Source organism: Spermophilus citellus (assembly GCF_964194105.1).
Source record: "Spermophilus citellus genome assembly, chromosome: 4".
Lineage (NCBI taxonomy): Eukaryota > Metazoa > Chordata > Mammalia > Rodentia > Sciuridae > Spermophilus > Spermophilus citellus.
In genome coordinates this window covers 692,469-708,448 of record NC_138185.1, presented here as the reverse complement: position 1 = coordinate 708,448, position 15,980 = coordinate 692,469, and the positions used below count along the sequence as shown (strand labels likewise).

General features: G+C 52.3%; 1 protein-coding gene across 11 annotated transcripts in view; it reads left to right on the top strand.

The window, feature by feature from the left end:
* The window catches only part of RTEL1 (regulator of telomere elongation helicase 1), a 33,720-nt gene that overhangs the window by 1,796 nt on the left and 15,944 nt on the right, over nt 1-15,980 (top strand). For 9 of the 11 annotated variants that reach the window (XR_014021499.1, XR_014021500.1, XM_081290275.1 and 6 more), the window contains 9 exons: nt 215-413; nt 713-806; nt 1,458-1,539; nt 1,767-1,827; nt 5,416-5,491; nt 6,182-6,266; nt 8,496-8,561; nt 9,549-9,702; nt 15,377-15,428. Coding sequence is in view for 9 of the 11 variants with exons in the window: in XM_081290275.1 (XP_081146401.1) it covers nt 215-413; nt 713-806; nt 1,458-1,539; nt 1,767-1,827; nt 5,416-5,491; nt 6,182-6,266; nt 8,496-8,561; nt 9,549-9,702; nt 15,377-15,428 (869 nt within the window). In the remaining 2 variants the exon portion in view is untranslated. Of the gene's footprint in view, nt 1-214; nt 414-712; nt 807-1,457; nt 1,540-1,766; nt 1,828-5,171; nt 5,295-5,415; nt 5,492-6,181; nt 6,267-8,495; nt 8,562-9,548; nt 9,703-15,376; nt 15,429-15,980 lie in introns of those variants that run through there. The other 2 variants (XM_081290272.1, XM_081290269.1) reach the window with 2 other exon arrangements.

The following is a 15,980-nucleotide window of genomic DNA, read 5'->3' as shown; positions in this document are numbered from 1 at the left end:
GCTATTGCATTTTGGATAATGCTTCGCAAATTCCTACTAACAAGGGCTGAGTTCACCTGTGGTTTTTAGGGCATGAGTGGGAAATGTCATGTGGACTGATGATGTCCCATGGGCTTTTCTACCATGAGCTGTGTATTTGAGCAGAGCTGGGCGTATCATGTGGCCTCACATCTTGCTCTGCATCCCCATAACCCCTCTTCCTGACCCTCTTCAGAAAGTGAATGGCATCCTGGAGAGCCCTACAGGTACGGGGAAGACTCTTTGCCTGCTCTGCACCACACTAGCCTGGCGGGAACACCTTCGGGATACCATCTCTGCCCGCAAGATTGCTGAGAGGGTGCAAGGAGAGCGATTTGTTGGTCAAGACTTGTCATCCTGGGGGAACGCTACTGCTGCGGAGGGAGATCCCATAGGTGACCCAACTTCCTGGCCTCTCCTGGCCTTGTGGTGATGATAGGGAAGGGATAAGGTCAGGGACAGGGCCAGTCCTCCTGGGCTTCTGTCATCTGTGGAGCAGAGTTGAACAGGAGAATTTTGTAACTTTTTTTCCTGGAATTATGGCACTACAGGTAGCCTTTGAACCTGTTTCTGGTTGTGAGTGTGTGGATATTAGGTTCGTGGCTGCCTGTAGGACTGAGCCCAGTGTTGCTTGTTGAGACATGAGGACACTGACTCAGAGCCACCCCTTTTGTGCTTCCTTGTATCTGGGCAGCTTGTTATTCAGACATCCCAAAGATCATCTATGCTTCCAGGACCCACTCGCAGCTCACACAGGTCATCGGCGAGCTTCGGAACACTTCCTACCGGTGCGTCAGGGAGCCCTCACCTGCCTCAGGGTCATAGGAGGGATGAGCTTTGCATGGAGCTGGGCCCACATCCCAGCTGTGTGCAGCACTGCTGCATGGTGGTAGATGTCCACATTCTTTCTAGACCCATCCAGGGGGTGTGATTCTCTGCTAGGCTGAGGGAGGGCAAAGGGTGGTTGATTATTTGATTTTGCTTTTTTGGTGCTTGGGATTGAACCCAGGACCTTGTATAGAGCCTTGCTAGGCAAGCCTGCCTCTGGGCTACATCCCCAGCCCTTAGTGCCTATTACTTGTGAGAAAGCAGCTTTGAGCTGTGGCTATCCTTGGGCTGGCATACCAGGCTCTATTGTGTTGGCTGTGGTGGGTTGGGACAGACCCCCCAAGGGTTGCTTGTGAAGGGAATAGGGTCTGCCCTTTGCCAAGAGCCAAATGAGTCTTGACATCCTGCTCTGGGTTCTGTTTGAGAGAACTTGGACGGCAGGTTCTGGGAAGTTTTACCTGCCTGAGCCACATTCAGCCACTGTGCTCCCTCTGCCTGCCAAGTCTCCAGTGCATACTTATGCTTCCCACAGCTTATACTGCTGGACTATACTATGTGGCCATCTGTTCTTTGTGGCATCCCTCTTTGACCTTTCACTTCTCTTCTGCCAGGCCTAGGGTATGCGTGCTGGGCTCCCGGGAGCAGTTGTGCATCCACCCCGAGGTGAAGAAGCAGGAGAGTAACCACATGCAGGTGGGTTCCTGGGGATTTACTCAACCTCTGTTGTTCTTTTGGGCAGGTGCTGCCTGGGCACTGGAGGCCTGGGCTGTGCTCTAGTACATGCTGACCCCTGACCTGTGCCCCTGCTGGACTGGGCCAGGGCTTAAAAGTGTTTGGAGGTGGGGAGAGGGTTGGTAAGGCCTGAGGTGAACCCTCTGCAGCTGCTGCTCCAGATGTGTGCTTGGGCCTTTCTCTTGCAGATCCACTTGTGCCGCAAGAAGGTGACCAGTCGCTCCTGTCATTTCTATAACAATGTGGATGGTAAGAACAGCTCCTTGAAGTTGCTCCTGTCGCTTGTCGCATGGTAGGGTCAAGGTGAGGCATGTGCAGCTGTCTAGGGCTTGGCTGGGTATCACGGCCCACTTGATTTACCCCAGTACAGCCAGTAGGGCTGAGGCCTGTCTGTCTTGTGACTTGAGGGGTCACCTGTGTTGGGTCTCTGTGTGGGCTATGTTCTCATGTGGTGGTCTCAGAAAGGTCTACTGGCGGGTGTGTGGCTCAGGACCTCACCACCGCCAGGTGGGAGGCTCTCTGCACCTTAACTCTCTGTACACGTAGGGAGTATGCCACGCACCTTCTCTTCCATCTGGAGCCCAGAACGCTGCTGCCTGCCAGATAGTGGGCACCTTGTGGTGCCTCTGTGACCAGTCCCCTGGAGAACCCAGGTGTCGGGATGCCTGCAGGTTTCCCAGGTGACTGGCTTCTGGGGAGCTAAGTGTGTCTGCCTCCCCCTGATTCCTGCTCCTGCATCCTTTCTCTTACTAATTTAGCTTTGACAAATCACAGCCCCAAGTGTGAGTCCCTAGGTCCAGCCTGGGGTGGCCATGGCCTGACAGATGGCCTCATTCAGATATGGGATGAGTGAGTGCATTCAGGGTTAGTGGCCACAGCTGGCCCTGGTGACTGTGTGCCTGGAGCCCCTGAAGGGCCCAGGGCAGGGGTCTAGCTCGAGTGCTTTTTCTCCAAATCATTAACTTCCCATTCGTGTGTCTGTTGAGGGATTCTGGGGCTTATCACAGGTCCCCAGAGAGTGTGGCAGAAGGAACTTTCTGTGGCGGGGCCCTTAAAGTTGCTGAGGCCTGAAGGGTGGCACATCTGCCGTGTAGGCTGTGTGGCTGGGGAGCTCACACTTCTGTGGTACTAAGATTCTGTTTCTTGCCTTGGTTGGGACTGCCATGCTAGCACAAAATGCAGGGACCCTGGTGACACAGCCCTGGAGTACTCGCAAGGCCTTGGTGGGCCTGAGAGCCGCTGTCTGCTCAGTGTGTGTTCAGTGCCCAGCACAGCAGGGCTGAGGACCCTGGGGCTTCTCATGGTGGTCAGGTCAGAGGCTTGAACTGGGGGTCTCGCATCACCCAGCACCAGGTTTCCCCATTTTTTGCCCCTTGGAGATAGAACATGGCAAGGACCCTGACTCCTTCCTCTTTCCCTCTTTCTTGATCCTTTTGTGTGTGTGTGTGTGGGGGGGGTATTAGGGATTGAACCCAGGAGCACTCTACTGCTGAGCCACATTTCCAGCCCTTTTTTAAAGTCTTGCTAAGTTATTGAGGCTGACCTCAAACTGCTGTCCTCCTGCCTGAGCCTCCTGAGTCACTAGGATTACAAGTGTGTGCCACTGTGCCTGGCTTCCGTTGCCTTCTTGCTTACTGATTTTTTGGTCTGGTGGCACCAAGGACCCTTAGTCACTTCAGTGTGTGATTATCCTGGCCTGCTGGGATAATCCTGAGAAGGACTGTCTGTCTGCACTATGACAGTGGTCTGGAGGCCATGAATCTGGACCTGCTCTCCAGATGTGCTGTTTGGAAACTCCCCATGGACTCTGCCTTCTCTGGCTTCTTCAGAGGAAGGGTCTGTTGGGCATCCCCAGGCCACATGGTAGGGGTCTGTGGAAAGAAGGAAGGTGTGCACAGGAATCATTGAACACAGACCTATCCACAGCAGTCTGGACAGGAATAGTGTTTGGTGATCTTAGTCACTGGTCCTGGCCCCCTGGTCCTGTGTGTCTTCTGTGACCAGCCTGTGGGTGTCAGGTCACCTGGAAGGTGATTTTCCCCTCACCTTGTCCACCCCTCTGTTTGCAGTTCTCCCACCTGGTCCCTGGTAGCACATGTGAGCTTGCTTGATATAGTCATCTCTGCCCCATCCTGGCTGCCTCTGTTGTTCACAGCCCTAGCCAAGCTGGCCTCTGTAGCTTGCCTGTTGGCATTGTGCCAGAGGACCTGGTGCGGTGCCTGTGGGAACGGTTCCAGCCAACTTTCTGTAGCTGCTGTGGGTTAGTGCTCAGGGACCTGTAGGCCTGTGCTCTGCCCCAGCTGTCGCTTCCACTGCTCCTCGCCTGCGTAGGTCCTGAGGGCTCACTGCAGTGCTGGCCCCTGGCTGGAGACTGTCCGCATGACCTGCTCCTTATGACCCTGTGCTCCTTGAATCAGTGTGGAGGTGTGGTGGCAGCTGGCCTGACAGCTCTGGCCCTCTAGATATCTCCTCTTCACGACTTTGGGCTCAGTCCTAAGAACCACAGGCCAGCCCCCAACCTCACTTTGACTCACTGCTTAGCCTGTTGGAGGCTCCCCCAGCTGTGAACCTGCACATCTTTGCTGTGAGGCTATTTCTAGCAACCTCTCAGCTCTTAGGTGTCTTTGGAGTGGGCTGCAGTCCTGGTGAGGGGTTCTGAGGCATAGGGTGCCGTCCACCTGGGCATCAGCCTGTGGTGTGCCATGGGTCAGCCCTAGTTGCCCTTTCCTTGCCTGTTGTCCTTCTTCTCATTCCTCTTTTCTGTACTGACTCCCTGCAAATCCTCATGGGTTGGCGATCTGCCCAGGAATTGGCAAGTTGGCTCACTGCTGCCGTGTGTGCTGATTGGCCATGTGTTGCTACGGTGCTGCTGAGGATCAAGCTGCCTTGCCAGGGGGCGTTTGGGGAAGGGTCACTGTCGGGGTGTTTGTGTTTCCTGGCCTCTGCAGCTGATGCATGGGCTGTCATCATACTCCTGAGGGAGCTTGGCACCTGTAAAGGGTGGAATGAAACAGCCACAGTGAAGCCAGTTGCTGGGGGTGGCCCAGTTCTACATGTCTGCCCTGAGACTCTGTGGTGCTTCTTGGAAAAAGTCCCTCGTTCTGCCCACAAGGGCCCAGGGCCTAGGAGTTGCTCGTTTAGCTTCCAAGGGATTCCCATGACTCCAGTTTGGGGATCTGTACTGTGGTAGGGCAGCCTTTAACATCCTTTCTGCCCTGAACCCTGTATCCATCTGGGTAGGGCCCATTTCTGGGCTGTGGTCCTGAGAAAGGGTCAGGCTAGTGCTCAGCTTGGGTGGGGCAGGGTGGTCTCTGCCTGGGGTGACCCTGGCCTCCTGCCTGTGTGTGCCCTGCTTCCGTTCCCAGGAAGTGCCAGCTCTCCTGGCAGCTGCAGCTCTCCACCAGGTGGCCACTCTGGTTCTGTTGTGATTGGTGGGAAGCCAGGGAGCACCACTCACGAGATACATCTTGGGTTCTGGTGACAGGCTGTGGCTCTTCTCAGCCTCTCGGGGTTGCAGCCCTCCTGTCCTGTCTTGGAGTGTCCAGAGGTGGAAAGGATGCTTGGGACCTTTGGGGACAGTGTTGGCATCTCTCTCTAGGTTAACCCTTTGTCTCAGACTGGAGCCCGCCTTCTCGGGTCCAGGGCAGGACTCCCGTGGGGTTTCTCCAGGTGGAGCCCTCCCTGAGGACCTGACTCATCTGGTGGGGATTCTTCTGGCAAGTCCATGGGTGGTGGCTGTCCACACTGCCTGCTGCACAGGAGCCCTTTTGTTCTGGATGTCCCTCCTGGGTCTGGGGATAACTGAAGGTACTTGCTTACCCTTCCTGTCATCTACAGAGAAAAGCCTAGAGCAGGAGCTGGCCACCCCCATCCTGGACATTGAGGACCTGGTCAAGAGTGGGAGTAAGCACAAGTAAGAGCCCTCAGCAAGGCCACAGCTGCTGTGTGCTTCATGGTGGGCTCGTGGACATATTTTTTTCCTTTTCTTTTCATGAGATTAGCAACTGTTCAGTGTGAAAAAAATTTAAGCAGTTCTGAGAAATATGAAGTGAAATGCCTCCTCCTCCTGGCCCTTGCCCACTCCCCGGGGACCTTGGACAGGAACATGTGGTCTGTGTGCACTGTCTCCAGTTGGGTCCTCATGTACTCCACCTTGGGGGGGCTCTCTACATGGGTGCTAAAGCCCACCCCTGATTCTTCTGAGGACAGCAACCCTGTCTTCCTCTTTTAGGGCTGCATGGGTTTGAGCAGTGGTAGGGAAGACTTTCAGGGCTGGGTGCAGCTCAGTAGCAGTGCTTGCCTAGCACGCCTCGGACCCTGGGTTTCACACAGCATCGCAGGCAGACAAAACAAAAGGAGCATTCTTGCACCGAGGGGGTCACCCTGCCTTAGCTCTCCCCTGTTGTCTTTGTTCCCGTGGCCTGTGTCTAGGAACAGGGTTGGTTCTGTTTGGTATAGAGTTTCAAAGTGGACAGCACCATCACGGTTGAGAACACTCGTGGGCTCCCCACTGTCTGAGGCCCTGTCAGAGCGTGCCCAGTTCTGTCAGCTGCAGCCTGAATGGCCCTGTGTGGTTCTCACTGCCTCTTCCTCCTTACTCCAGAGTGTGCCCGTACTACCTTTCCCGGAACCTGAAGCAACAAGCTGACATCATCTTTATGCCATACAATTACCTGTTGGATGCCAAGGTGAGATCTCAGCCTATGTAGCTGGTGATCCCTGGTGTGGGAGTGGTTTCCCTGGGTTCTGGAGGGACTAGCCAAGCCTTTGCTGATTCAGGCCCTCAGAATAGCAGTGTGGGCAGGATACCCCTGCTGTAGGTCAAGGGCGCAGGACCTAGCCAGGTGCAGGGGCCTCCTGCCTCACTCATTTGCTTTTAGCAGGTGGTGTCAGCACCCTCTTACTTAACATGGTGGGAACAGCATCCTGGGTATCTTGTGCACCAAATCCCTTTGCCAATTTGTTATTTTCTGTGATAGATGTTCTTTGAGAATACACTGTGCTGGGTGCTGTCCTAGGCATGGCAGTGAATAGAACAGTCACTCATATGGAGTATAGATTAATCAAAGGGAGTCAGCAGGAAGATTCGCAGGAGCTGGTGCTACTGAAGAGCTCTAGAGTGTGTGGAAGGGGGCCCCAGAGCAAGTGTGGAGGCATGTGAGTGGTATAGAGGCCAGTCACACCATGAGGCCATTGCAGAGCCCTGTGGGAGATGGCCATGCCTGTGTAGAGCAGTTGTTGGATTCGGGGCCTGGAGAGCCAGTGAGCTCTCTGAAATTGTGGGTGGTTCTCATGACTTGAAGCTTTTAAACCTGGCTGCCTGGGAGCCACCTGGAGAACTGTTGCAAATATGGGGTACAAGCCCCATCTGGAGTAATCACATCACAATCAATAAGCTGCTCCGTGGTAGAGTGCTTACCACCATGCACATGGCCCTCGAGTCAAATCCTCAGCACTGCACAAATACCCAAGGCTGATTCTGATATTTTCTTAGAAATGTGAGTGATCTGGAAGAACAAGAGGGTTTTGAAGAGCAGAGTTGGAAGTTCATTGTGAAGTCTGGGAAAATGTGTGCTTATAGACACAGATCAGTGCAGCAAATGGTGGCCCCCATCCTTGTAGGCAGCAGCTCATTTTCAATACGTGTGCCAAAGGCATTCGAAGGGAAAGGAAAGTTCTATTGTGTTGTTCTTTTGAAAGGTGATAGGATAGCTGGTTATCTATTTGAAAAGTCAACACTCAACTTCACACTATGCAAATGTTCTTGTAAAAGCTGAACCTGAAATTTCTAGAAGGAATGGGTTGGTCTTTGCAACTTTGTGTTAGGCTGAGGTTTCTGAGCTCAGACACAAAGCACTAGCCATAAAAAAAGATGGAAACATTGCCCTTCACGAATGTAAAGCTTAGACTCCTTGAAGGAGCTAGGGCCATTAAGAGTGACAGGCCTGGGCCATGAATGTGAATAGCTGACCCAGGTCAGCATGCAGTAGGTGCTCAGCGCTCTGAGCAGCAGACAGGTGCTGCCTAAAACATGTGAGATGACACTGCATTCCACTGAAATAGCTGGGGTGTGGCTCTGTGACAGAGCACTTGCCTTTCATGTGCCAGGCCTTGGTCTTGATCTCCAGCTTCACCAAAAAACAGCAACAACAAAAAACCCAAAGCCCTAAGAGTTGGATGAGGTGTGAAGCAACTGCAAGCCTTACATGCCGGTGTGGGCAAAGAAGGGGCAGCAGCTCTGTGAGTACTGCAAGCCTGTGGCCCGCTGCAGTGTCCAGACTTACACACTCGAGGTCACCAGAGCTCATGCACAGTCAGCCCAAGGCCCACGTCTCAGCTGTGCTGTCCAGGAAGGCTGGCACAGCAGAGGCCCTCTGCTGACATGACATTCCAGAGATTAGACAAGCACACATCTGTCAGAATCCTGTGGTACGCTTAAAACAGACATTTGACTGTACGAAGACTTAGCTTGAAATTAGGTTGATTAAGCTCAGGCCACTTCCCTCAGGCTCTGGGGGTGGGACTGGGTGCTGGACTCTTAACCGTTGGTGCAGGCTTCTCCTCTGTCTGTCTGCGTACTAGGGCTTTGCGGCTTCCTTGGCTTTCTGCCAACCGCGGCATGCACCTTTGTGCTGTGTTTTTCTCTGTGATAGACACCTGTCGAGTGTCCAGCTACTGATCAGCCTAGGGCAAGGTATTGCCAGGTTGCCATCCTGAACCAGCCTTGAGCACTGCTATTCCTGCCAGTCGGGTGTGGCCCTTCCTGTCCCCACCAGCACTGAGTGTGTTCTGCGCTTGTGACCTTTGGTGGCTGCTGCGTGCCCTGGTACCCTCTTGCCCTGCCTCTGCAGGCTTGCACTCTCAGGATGCTGCTTTGCTGGGCTCCAGCCCATGGTTTCTTCCCCTCCTCCTTATAGAGTCGCAGGGCACATGGCATTGACCTGAAGGGGACCGTGGTGATCTTTGATGAAGCTCACAATGTGGTGAGTCCCCTCTGCCTCTGTGCTGTCCTTTCCAGCTTCCTGAGCATCCCTGGGGGCATCTGGCCAGACCTGGTAATAGGTGCTTCTGCTGCGCTGCCTCCTGGGATCAGATACCTCAGTGGGGCCTTGGACACACTCATCAGGCCCTTGTCCTTCCACCTGCTGGTGAGCAGCAAGGCCCATGCTGTCCTGCAGGATCTGCCCTTCAGGCTGCTTGGCTTGACCCTTGGGAAACTGCCATGGAGAGAGCTGTTCACCTCTGGTGACTGTGGCAGCAGGAGCAGCTCCTGAAGTCTTTCCTGGCTCCCTTTGTCCCTTGTCCTCAGCACACTTCCACCCTCCCTCCATGGTTTTCTGCTCAGGAGTGTGTATTACTTGGGATGGCCTTGGAGGCTGGCCACATGGGACAGCCTCATCCTTCTGCTGCAGATCCTGGGGTGAGGTTCCTCGAGAGCTGGGTTCCCATGGCAGGGCCTGGTGCTCTGAGGTGCAGCAGCCAGCCCCCACCAGCTTCCAGGCATTTGCTGAAGGAGGTGGTGGATGTTATACCAGATTTTTCTGACTTTTGAAACCAAAAATTTAGATTTTATTTTTTTGGTACTGGGGATTTAACCCAGTAATTTACCACTGAGGTAAGTCCCTAGCCCTTTTTGTTTTATTTTGGGATGATCTAACTAAATTGCTTAGGGCTTTGCTAAGTTGTTGAGACTGGCCTTGAACTTGTGATCCTGTAATCCCCAGTTGCTGCCACCATGCCCAGCTCAGAAATCTAGATTTGAATGGGAAATTTCCCAGTTATAGAACGTTGGCAACTCAAGTGAAATAGTTGTTTGAAACCTTGGTTTGGGCCATTTAGTCATCTTTAGTCATCTTGCCTCTGAGACCGGGGGCCATGGCTCCAGGGACTCAGCTGTGAGCTTCTGGTCCCTTCTGTGCCCCTTTCCTGCTTTTCTGAGCCTCTGTCCCACCCTGTGCTTGGCCTCTCAGGAGAAGATATGTGAGGAGTCAGCCTCCTTTGACTTGACCCCCCGTGACGTGGCTTCGGGTTTGGATGCCATTGACCAGGTCCTGGAGGAGCAGACCAGGGTGGTGCAGCAGGGGGAGCTCTGCCTGGAGCTCAGCGCAGACGCCCTCGGTACAGGTGAGTGCAGAGCCTAGGGCCAGAATGCTGAGCAGGGAGGCTGAGCCTGGTCCTCCTGGAGGCCGCAGTCCTGCACATCACTGTGTCCAGCTGGCATATCAGGACACTGAGTTGCCAAGCGGTTTCTTGGGCAAGACTATGTGAGGTCCCACAGGCTAGGGAGGGCTGGCATCATCCGAGGATTCTGGAGTTTTCTAAAGCACTGGTGTCCTTTCCTACCTGGTCCTGACTCTCGGTGAAGGCATTTTCAGTGTCCTTTGAATCTGCTACATGCTCTAGGTGTTGTCGCCGCTTCCCTCCCGATGTCCTCAGGCTGTGTCACACAGTGTGCTCTGAGGACACTCAGGAAGTGTCCGTATGTGCAGGCTGTTTGTCCAGAGGTGCACGTGTTTGCCCAGGTGGGCTGTTCTAGTAGGACGTTCGCATCTGCAGACAGCACTTAGTGGGAGTGCCTGGTTCTGCTGTGTCGTTTTCCTGGACCCGTATGCATAGCCTTGGTCCCTGCCTCTCCTTTTAGGTCTTGTGTGTCAGGTCTGTCCTTGGGAAGGATGGAGGCCCACGAGGACCTAGGCAGCCCTGGCTTTGCCCTTCCCACCGGGCTCATACCTCTGCCCTTTCTGCTGGGCTGATCTAGCTCTGATGCAACACTAACGTGTGTTGGTAGGAGAGTGTGCTCAGCACAGAGTGTTAAGGGCCCTTTACACCTTAGAAATTATTGAACTTCATTTTTGTGAGTTGTATCTATTGACAGGTACTGGAAATAAGTATTTATGTATGCCTTCAAGTAACAAAGCATTGCATGTTAGTGTGGCTTCCTAGAGCTGCTCACATGGGGGTACCAAGACAGTGGCAGTCCAGATCCAGGTATCTGTCTTTGGCTCCTTTTGGGGCTCTGAGGGAGGGTCTGTTTCTGCCTCAGCATGGGCAGCACTGGATCTGGGTGTGGCTGCATCACTGCCATCTCGGCTCCATCTTGACTCGGGCTTCTCCCCGTGTGTCTGTCACATTTCCATTTCTTGGAAGGACCCTGGGTGCTGGATGTTGAGCTGTGCTGACCCACAGGCCTCGTCTCTGTTGCTTATATCTGCAGAGACTCTGGCCTCTCCCAGCTCCTAGAGGCTACCGGCGTCCCTTGGCTATGGCCACAACACTCCTACCTCTGCTCCTGTCCTCACTCCTCCTTCTCTGAGTGTCCTGTCTCCTCCGTCAGCTCATTTCGGGCTCACGTGGATGATCAGGACACTCTGCATCTTGAGACCCTTGAGTTCATCCTATCTGTAGAGTTCTTTTGTCACAGAAGGTGAAGGAGTCACAGGTTCCAGGGATTGGGACATGGCATCTCTGGAGGCCAGCATTCTGCCACCGTCAGTTCTGGGAGATTGTCTATTCCTGAGAGAAGAAGAGAGGAGAGGCATTAATGCATGGTTATCACTAGTGGTCGTGCAGAGGAAATAGGGTTGGCCTGCAGGACCCCTGAGGAAGGGTCTGGCCTGGAGCCCTGGGCCATGCTGGCCCAGCCGGAGTGGATGGTGACACAAGGCTGCTCTGAGATGGCTCTGGGCCTGTTGGAGTCTACTGCTTATTCTCTGCGGCATGGGCTTCCTTCTGGTAGGCAGGGCATTGTCCTCTTGCTGGTGAGTAAAACCTCTAGGTCAGGGCTGTGTGGGACACCAGAGATAGTGCCTGTGTCTTGAGTGGTGGGGACTTTTATTTTAAAGCTCCAAGCGGAACTCCCCTGCTGCACCACCCTGGTCTGCTCCTCCAGGACCTCGTCATGGCATCCATGTATTTTTTTCAGAACTGGGGATGGAACCCAGGGCCTCATGTATGCTGGGCAAAGGCTCCACTACTGAGCTACACCCTGTCTTGTCGTGGCACTGTCCTCAGGATGTGCAGTGACCTGGGGGTGGAGCATCTGTAGAGCTGTTATTTCAGTTGTGTTTTAAGAGTCATATCCCCTTTTAGGGTTTCTTTCACTTGAAGACCCAGTGATTCTGCTGCAAGCCGTCCCTGTTCCCAGTTCTGCAGTGGTATTGTCCAGTGTGTGTACACTCAGCTGTGCAGTCATCCCCTCTGGACGTGTGCCAAGGCCCAGTGGTTGTCTGCAGCCTTGGTCGATACCTAACCCTATGTCGAGTGTGTTTTGTCTTATACAGAAGTACCTCTTACGGCCTTTTAGATCATAAGTTGGGTGCAGTAATAGCTCAACAGCAATAAGCAAGGTGGGGATTCTCACAATACATTGTAATACAATTGGTGTGAATGTGGCCTCCACTTTGACAGAGACTGCCGATCTTGGAGACCTCAGCATACCCTTTTCCTCCTCTTCATGTTGGGAGCATCCACCTTCTCAGAGGGATCATTTTATGGGTTCTCTGTGTCATATCCATGTTGCCAGCATTACTCTTCTTACACTCTGGGTCTCGGGACACACTGATGTGGTGCAGTTGATCCCACAGCTGAGAGGCTGCCAAGTGACAGGGTGGGCATTGTGGACAGGTGCTTGAGCTAGGCAAAGGGACATTCACGCCCCAGCCTGGGTGGAATAGGGCAGCACAAAAGGTCATCAACTGCTCAGAAAGGCATGATGTTTAAAACTAGGAATACAGGGGCTAGGGCTGTAGCTCAGTGGCAGAGCGCTTGCCTAGCATGAGTGAGGCACTGGGTTTGAGCCTCAGCACCACATACAAAAAAGTCATTTAAAAAATGCAAATTAGGGGCTGGGGATGTGGCTCAAGCGGTAGCGCGCTCGCCTGGCGTGTGTGTGGCCCGGGTTCCATCCTCAGCACCACATACCAACAAAGATGTTGTGTCCGCCGAGAACTAAAAAATAAATATTAAAAAAATCCTCTCTCTCTCTCTTTAAAAAAAATGCAAATTAAAAAAAATAGGAGTACATGTTTTCTGGAATTTTCCATTTCATATTTTTGGACTGTGGGTAGGGTAACTGGAGCCACAGAATGTGAAATCACAGATAAGGGGGCTGTTGTGGTTCCAATTTTTTTGCAGTGCGAGGGATGGAACCCAGGCCTCACACACGTCAGCCGGGCCGTCTGTAGCCCCTTTCATCTTATTTTGCGGCAGAGTCTGGCTAGTTGCCAGGCTGGCGTGGAGCTCGCACCCCCTCACAGCCTCCCAGGCAGCGGGGATGATGGGCATGGCCTGGACTTGTGCTCTGGGCCTTGGTCCATTGTGCTGCTCGGGACCCTGCTCTGTCTCCTCTGCTGCGCTTTGGGCTCCTCAGCGCCTCCTCCCTCCCTTTCCTTCCCTTTCTCTCAGGACACTGTCTGTGGCACGTACCTGCCTCTGTGTTCTAATTTGATCTTCATTTCTAAAGTGATTTATTTTCCCTCCGAATCTATTTGAGTCCTGTCCCTTTGTTTCTGAGTTTAAGGCCATCTGACAGGGTGTGATGGTGTGCACCTGTCATGCTGGACAGCAGGAGAGGGGGAGAGGGTATCTGGCTTATGTCCAGGTCTCGGGCAGTTCCTGGCGTCCTTTACTATTTTTCAGTGTCTGCTTTTATTTTTCACCACTACTTATTTTCCAAGTGGGCTCTCTCCTGTGTTGCTCCCTGCACTTTGCAGGGGCCCTTGAAGTCCCACAGGAAAGGGCCCGACCCTCCGCTGAGCACGCTCAGGCCTCCCGAGGATGATGTCTCGGTCTGTCTTCCGTGGCCTTAATGCTTTGAAGAGCCAGTTGCCCTGTGCACCAGCCTGCAGCTTATCTCCGAGGTCTCCTTGTGACAGGTACAGACTGTTCTCAGCCCCTTGGTGAGATGACCCCCATCTGCTGCACTCTGAGGCTTTCCCTGGAGGCTCAGCTCGCTGTCACCCCCACAGCCCTTCCTCACAGCAGCGGTTGCTGCAGTGGTTGCAGAACAAAGATCTTCTAGCCCCTTTGATGCTCGAGTTTCTTGGTTGGGATTCTGTGTCCGTGAGATTTTACTTTTTTCTTTTGGTATTAGGGATGGAACCCAGGGTGCTTAAGCAAGGAGTTACATGCACAGCCCTTTTTGTCTTTTATTGTGAGACAGCATCTCACTAAGTGGATGAGGCTGGCCTCCTTTTTGCCATCCTCCTGCTTCAGCCTCCTGAGTAGGAGTGATTGCAGGTGTGTGCCAGTGCACCTGGTGTCATTGGTTTTCTTTTCTTTTTCTTTTTTTTAAAGAGAGAGTGAGAGAGGAAAGAGAGCAAGAGAGAGAGAGAGAATTTTTAGTATTTATTTTTTAGTTCTCGGCGGACACAACATCTTCGTTGGTATGTGGTGCTGAGGATGGAACCCGGGCCGCACGCATGCCAGGCGAGCGCGCTACCGCTTGAGCCACATCCCCAGCCCCAATGTTATTGGTTTTCTACCTGTCCCTATTTCTAGCTCCTTTTTTTGTTATCATTTTTTATTGATTTATTTTTATGTGGTAGTGAGGGTTGAACCAGTGCCTCACACCTGCTCCAGCTCCTTTTTGACAGAGAGAAATTGGTTCCGTTTTCTCCACCATGTTGGTCTGTTCAACTTTATTGTTCAAGAATTGCTACCTCTTCCAGGAGTGGTGGTGCACACCTGTGATTCTAGCCTCAGCACCTTAGCAAGCCCCTGTCTCAAAATCAAAACTAAGAAAGGGCTGGCTTTCAGCCCTGTGGTAGAGCCCCTGGGCTCAGTCCCCAGCACCAGTGAAGGCAGGAATGAAGGGGTGAATTGCTGCCGTGGTGGAGGAGAGCCCTGCTTGCTGGAGCACAGTGTCTGCGCAGTGCTGGTCCACTGGTTGGAGAGCACCCAGCTGAGCCCTGTGCTGCTCCTGGGATGTGTCCTCCCTCACCGTGGCTTTGGTGTTCATTCTAGGCTCAGCTCTTTCTGCTACTTCTAATTTTTATTCCAATTTTCTCCAATCACGTTAATTTTAATTTTATCATTGCTTAATACACACACACACACACACACACACACACACATATATATATATTTTTTTTTTTTTTTTTTTTTTTGAGACAGGATCTCACTGTTGGTCAGGACCTTGCTAAGTTGCTGAGGTTGGCTTTGAACTTGTAATCCTACTGCCTCAGCCTCCTGAGGTGCTGAGATTACAGACATTGTTACTGCTTTTTTTTTTTTTTTTTTTTTTTTTTTGTGTGTGTGTGTGTGTGTGTGTGTGTGTTTGTGTGTGGTGTTGGGGATTAAACCCATGGCCTTGTGCATGTGAGGCAAGCACTCTACCAACTGAGCTATATCCCCAGTCCTGTTACTGCTTTAAAAAAAAAAAAAGGAAAAAAATTATAATTGTATATGGGCCGAATGCCTTTATTTTGTTTATTTTTATGCATTGCTCAAGGATTTGACCCAGTGCCTAACACATACTAGGCAAATGCTCTGCCACTGAGCTACAGCCCCAGCCCTATTATTGCTTTTTTTTTTTTTTAGTTGTAGTTGGACACAACACCTTTTTTAAATATATTTATTTTTATGTGGTGCTGAGGATCGAACCCGGTGCTCACATGTGCTGAGTGAGAGCTCTACTGCTGAGCCACAATCTCAGCCCCCATTGTTGGTTTTGAAGACGTACTTAAAACAGTAACATTAATCCAGAAGTCACGATCACACAATAATGCACACATGAGGTGGGCCTTGGTAGTTTCTGGACTGATCTTCCTTCCTCCCTCTCTTCCTTTCCCCAAATAAGACCTTGTTTTAGATGGTGTTCTCCAGAGCAACAGGTCCAACAGGAAGAACAGGTACCAATGAATGACAGGTTTGCTGTGAGGCTTGGCTCTTGCAGTTAGGAACCTCAGTCTGCATCTATAGCTGCAGTTGTGGAGCTGGGGAAGGTTGTGCCTGCCCAGCATCCCAGCTCAGGGTTAGCGATGACATGGCAGAACTGTGATCCCTGGCCCAGGTGGCCTTTGTCAGGTTGTCACAGCCAAGTTTGCAGTATACATGGAAGGAGGCTGCTAAGCATGGTCCATGCCCAGGGGCGGAAGCTCTTCAACTGCCTGTCATCCTGGGCCAGTGTCAGGCAGGGGTTCCTTAGAAACAACACAGATGACACAATACCAAAAAAGATACATTAGATGTCACCAGAATTAGAAACTTGGTGCTTGAGAGGTACAATCAAGAGGGTGAAAAGACCAGGGCTGGCGTCACGGGGTGGAGAGCCTACCAGGCATAGCACACTCAAGGTCCTGGGCTTGATCCCCAGCTGTGAAAAAAGAAAATGAAGACAGCCTGCAGGATGGAAGAAATTGTGAATCATAATCTAAAATATGTAAAAATTCTTAAAAACCTCC